The 5,934-nt window shown below is 31.7% G+C and overlaps 1 protein-coding gene across 2 annotated transcripts in view; it reads left to right on the top strand.

The window, feature by feature from the left end:
* LOC116001966 (DEAD-box ATP-dependent RNA helicase 1) overlaps window positions 1-2,131 on the top strand; it is a 6,394-nt gene extending 4,263 nt beyond the window's left edge. The window contains exons 6-10 of one of the 2 annotated variants that reach the window (XR_004094332.1): window positions 54-241; window positions 357-561; window positions 828-933; window positions 1,241-1,458; window positions 1,938-2,131. Coding sequence is in view for 1 of the 2 variants with exons in the window: in XM_031241948.1 (XP_031097808.1) it covers window positions 54-241; window positions 357-561; window positions 828-933; window positions 1,241-1,350 (609 nt within the window). In the remaining variant the exon portion in view is untranslated. Of the gene's footprint in view, window positions 1-53; window positions 242-356; window positions 562-827; window positions 934-1,240; window positions 1,658-1,937 lie in introns of those variants that run through there. The other variant, XM_031241948.1, reaches the window with a different exon arrangement.
* Window positions 2,132-5,934: the final 3,803 nt, after the last annotated feature.

Genomic DNA, 5,934 nt, shown 5'->3' with positions numbered 1-5,934 from the left:
TTTTTTTTTTTTTTTTTTTTTTTTTTTTTTTTTTTTTTTTTTTTTTTGCACAGATATGTGAATCAAAACTGAAACCATTATACTTGATTGCACTTCTTCAAGTTTTGAAAGGGGAGAAGTCCATTGTCTTCACTTCGTCTGTGGAGTCAACTCATAGACTTTGCACTTTACTGAACTTTTTTGGTGATTTACAAATTCAGATCAAGGAGTACTCACGTCTTCAACGACAGTCATTAAGGAGGTTGTAGACATGCCCCCTTTCTTTTAAGCTATTTTCTTTATTGCCCTCCATACTGAATTGTGACGTAACCTAATTGCAATCTCACATTCTTATCATGAAAATATGTTTTTGGCAGCAAGACACTGAGAGCCTTCCGGGATGGGGAAGTTCAAGTACTTATTTCCTCTGATGCTATGACACGTGGGATGGATGTCGAAGGGGTGAGAAATGTCATTAATTATGATATGCCTGCATATATTAAGACCTATATACATCGAGCTGGTCGAACTGCAAGAGCTGGTCAAACTGGTTATTGCTTCACATTGTTGCGTAAGGATGAGGTATGTTATCTCTTTATATGATCGCAAGGATTAGGATTTTTGTAACCCATGTTGCATTAAATACTATGGATTTCATTTCAAGTTTGTACTTGGCTTATTATTGTGGCTACTTATTTTATTCTTCCTCTTCCTTTTTAGTGATCTCATTCTGAATTGAATATTGCTTTGTTTTTTTGTAATAATTTTTGGACGGAAAGAATCTAGTTTAGTGAGCATTTCTTTAGACACTAAATACACATGAAATTGACCAATCTGTGTTATTTCAGGTCAAGAAATTTAAGAAAATGTTACAAAAAGTTGACAACAACTCTTGTACAGCTCATCCTATTGAATCACAAGCAGTAGAGTCGCTTCGCCCCATCTATACGTCAGGTGATCTTTTCCCTTCTGTGTTGTACAGATGTTGCATGGTCACTTTTACTATAAGGCTGGAAATGATTAAATCACTTTATTTTATGTATACCGCATTTGGATCCCAATTTTATGGTTATATTTCTTTGATCCTTATTTAGTATTTCCGGTCATGGATAATGTTTAATAGTTGAGCTGGTGCTTTTATATTTATCAGGCCATGAAACAAAACACAGATATTTCTATACTTTTTTGCATAAAAGTATTGTATCGACCTTTTAAGCTCAAGACTAGATATTCTTGCCTTACAATTTACTTCTGTTTTCAGCATTGGAGAAATTGAAAGAAAGTGTTGAATCAGAAAAATTTAAGAAACGACGTACTAGTCTGAAGCTTTCTAATGCAAGTAAACGCAAGGGAGAAGAGCGTTTAGAGTAGTTCCAACTTCACTTTTCAAGCGGAGCTCGTTCTGGCTGGATCATTGCTACTCCATTTTGAAAGCGCCAAGTCACTTCGAGTTCTTTTGTAGATCAACCTTTGAAAGTGGTGAGTGGTAACAGGGAGAGCTTCATTTCCTCTTCCGAGGAAAGCAGATTATGTGTCTCTTATTATGCATAATTTCATTTAATTGTGAATACCTACTTGAATTATACATCTTCATATGATTACTCTTCCATATTCATAACTTACTCCCCATAGTCATATGGATTTCTCTTTGAAATGAATGCTAATTCGTTTCCGCTTATTCTTGCGAGGCTATAAGTAGAGGTCTAGTTGTAGATGAAGATTGAATGCAATCATCTCTCTTCTCTAATGCTGCTCAATTACTTTTATAATAGCTCGAGCTTTGATACTGAGATTTTCTTATTTTCTTCTGAGTTATAAATAATGGGATATGATATCTGGCTTGAACTTCACATATGTGATGCCAATTTGACCTTATTTGAGAGGCATTTTATTGTGTTTGTCTTTGAGCACTTTGGTGCAATTTCTGGATATTTGCATAATTATGCTTCTTGATACAGATTTGGTAGATGGATTGAAGAAAATCTGAAGCTCCCACTCTCCCAGTAGCACAATGCTCTATGAATGGGAAAGGGTGATTGAGTTTTATCAACTCTTTTTATTCATTGATTATCGTAAATTGGTTAACACTATCTTGTGGTAAAAATAGCATCTATTTATTAATCAAACATGAATCATATAACTTGATCCCTAATTTATCAGAAGCATTCGGTCCTTGTTTGTTTGTGCTTCTTACAGGAGGTAAATTGAATTATTAATGAGTGAGATTTACTCTGTCTACACACTTAAGTAGTGGCTGCGAGTTTTCATTGTTATCTTAAAAAAATAAATTTGTGGGAGTAGTGGTTCAGGAAGGTCGGGTCGAACCGACTTGCTAGACCAACCCTAGATGAAATCTCTAATATTCTGTTCATAAAATTCAAACCAATAGTTTGACCAACTTGGTTGTGTTACCCCATTTACCCCATTATCTTATCTTTTTTTAACTTTTAGAAACACCAAATGTTATGTTTGTTCAACATATTAAAAAAAAATACTTGAAAATAAAGAATAGAGAGTAAAACTTCAAAGATACTTTTTGTTTTGTTTTGTTTTGTTTTGTTTTTTTTTTAAAATATACTTTGAACATGTTTTTTCCGCAATATTTAATGTTAAACTTAAGTCATGGATTAAATAAGTTGCTGCCTTCTTGTTTGGTACCATATCTATTGACACTATGAGTGATGATTCCCATGTCATCATAATACAATGTGATAATCAAAAGTCTAATTTAAACCTTAAAAAAAAATCCTAAGATGCTTTCTATGTTGGAAATGATACTTGACAGTGTCTAATCATCTAAAAGACTAAACTGACATTTTGTTTATTAAAACCAAGAGTGAACAATTTGAAAAAAAAAAAAAAAAAAAAAAAAAAAAAAGAAGAAGAAGAAGAAGAAAAGAAAAAGAAAAGATGAAGAAGTGCTGCCAATAATAATAAAATAAATAAATAAATAAATAAATAACTTTGCCGAGTGTACACTTTCGAGTAGTGACATTGCGTTTCTCTCGTCACAAAAAAAAAAAAAAAAAAAACAGAGTATTCTTTTTTTTTTATAAAGTGAACGTAGCTATTCCATTAATTCATAACATAAAACGTTTACATCAACCATCACTGAAATGGTAAACCATTCCTTACAGTCATACATAGAAACAATTTTTGTACGTGAATGCAAGACTTTGGCCTAGCTACTGGTTGTGGGGGATAATTCTTGTACGTGAAGGTGATAAGTTTGATTTGATTCTTGTCAACATCTTCATGGCCATAGTTTGATTCTTGTATTCTTGTCAATATCCTCTGGCCATACCCATTGCACAGTATTTTTCAAAGTATTATACAAAAACAGAGTTTACCTAGTGTACACTCTTGAATAGTAATCGCCAATGTATACTTTAGAAACTCACATTGTGACCCTAACTGGCAAATGATCACAAGAAGGCAAACCAGCCTAGGTTGTCTATAGCTGACCGACTCAAATCAAGAAGGTCAATAAACGGGTCTCACAGAGAGTCAAACTTGAAACCTCAGCTCATGGTTACCAAACTAGCTATCTGATCAATTTAATTGGACTTGCCCCAGATTTAAGGAATATAATGCTCGTAAACAAACAAAAGATGTATAAAGGGACCAATGAATGGTAAATAAGTAAAGAAAAAAATACTGCATATGGTGATAAAATGGGACAAATGAAAGCTTAATAATAACCATGGTAAGCTTGCAAAAAAAATAATAACCATGGTAAAGGTTTAAAAATTGAAAGAGGCGAGGAGTTCTATACAACGTAACTAATGAAAGCTTAATGATATTTTAAGGTATATTATAAACTCAATATAAATATTTTAATAAAAAGAACAGAGCCATCACGTCTTTAAGGATTTTTTATTTTTTTCTAATTGACTAGACGTCGATTTCGTTCCATAGTCAGGGTGTCGGGTTGAATGACAAAGCACTTCTTAGTTTCTAATGAGTTCTAAAGATCAAACTAGAGAGTTTTAGTTAAAAAAGAAAAGAGTCGCATCATCTCATTCACAACGCATCTCATGAACTTTAAAGAATCAATACCTAAACTCTCGCTATAATTTATAAGTTAATACAAAATGTTTGATGTGTATATAGTATTATTTAAGAACAAAATACAAGATAAATACTCTACTTGGAGGCTGATTGTTATGGATGCCAAGAATTGTGGCAGTGATTGAAAGCATGCCCTCATTTTAGGTTGTCTCACCATAGAGGGGCAACCTCAGCTATGCATCATACTGTCTGCCATTGTTTATGTTTTTATTTTAGTCACCAATTTATATTTATTAATTTATTTATTTAATAAAATTACCCAAATACATCATATGGGCACCATTATTCTCTTGAGACTTTGGATTAGGTTCATGATTATTGGAACCAATATATATATATATATACACACACACACCCTCATCCACTATAATCATTATATTACGTACTCCGTATTTAATTTATTTTGATACCATTATTGTTGTTACATTATACTATATGACCTAGTTATGTGCCAAACTAAATATTTATTTTTCACTAACCTAACATTATTCATTTAATTTTTCTATATACTTTTGAGAGTTTGAATATTTTGCTTTTAAGACGAGGATATTAACGGAAACTTGTAATTTATGCACCTTTATAATATGGCAATTATTAATGTGACTCCTGAATTATTAGAGGTGTAAATGTTGCCCATCAATTTTTAAAACAATACAGATATTGCCCCTCCATCACGGACCTGGGGTTTAAAATGGTGTCACTTTAAAACAAATCTGGGGCAATATATGTACCGTTTTGAAAATTGAGGGGCAATATTTACACCACTAATAATTTAGAAATAATGATAATTTGCATATTATGAAGGGGTATAAATTATAATTTTTCCTTATATTAATATTGGGACAACCTTAGTTGAGTTGGTTAGATAACTGGTTTGGTAACCACAAATGTTTTCAAATTAACCTCCTTGTGGAAGTGCTTATTGGCATTGACGTTTTCAATTTGAGTTTGTCAATTATAAACAACGTAAGCTAGTTTATCACCTTGTTGTAGTCTTTTATCGACTAGGCTGGATGAGACTTTACCCAGAGACTTTCAAAGAGTTTGAACATCATTACAAAATTTTAGAGATGATATTGGTTTCATTATTTGTAGAGTAATTGAGGGTGTTGTGGATTCATTTGTCAATTGTACTTGATGTATTGAATAGTAACAAAAAAAAAAAAAACCTACAAAACCACCACCACACCAACAAATAAATTGGGTAAGTTATTACATTTTAGGACTTTACTAAAATCGGTTGAAAAATATGACTAATAAAAATCAGATATTACCTAAAACCCTAAACCAATTAAACCAGTTGAAACCGGAAAAACAAAAAAAAAATGAAAAGACAAAAAATCTTTACTAAAAAATAGGAAAAGTCATGAGAAGGACTAAAATTATCCAAAAAATAACAGTCTGACATGTTAAATGATAAAAACGATACTTTAAGACTAAATTTAAAATTAACACAAAAAACAATGACTTTTGGTGAAATTAACTCTAATTTGCTCACATGGTAAAAAGTCATGCATAATCAAATATAGAAAACACTTATCTAACACGCATAGGCAAGTTACACCTTTAATCTCCAATATAAGATTAGTTAAAGAACAAAAATCTATACACAAATTCAATGTTTTGTAACACAAAATAACTTTTATATCATCTCAATCACATCAATAATTACTCGAGCTATAATTGAACCATTCAAGCCAAAGGGAAGGGATGAATATAATGGTGGTTATTAGTTTGGGAATGAAAACAACCTATTTTGGCATTATAATATGATTACTTTACTAGAGATGTCATGGATTTCTAATATATATACATGGAGTATTCTTTATTGTCTATCTTCTCTTATTTTCTAATCCTAGCTAGCTAGGGCATGCATGATTATTA

This window comes from Ipomoea triloba, chromosome 13, assembly GCF_003576645.1.
Source record: "Ipomoea triloba cultivar NCNSP0323 chromosome 13, ASM357664v1".
NCBI classification, from domain to species: domain Eukaryota; kingdom Viridiplantae; phylum Streptophyta; class Magnoliopsida; order Solanales; family Convolvulaceae; genus Ipomoea; species Ipomoea triloba.
The sequence above is the reverse complement of the archived record's forward strand: the minus strand, read 5'-3'. Positions and strand labels throughout refer to the sequence as shown.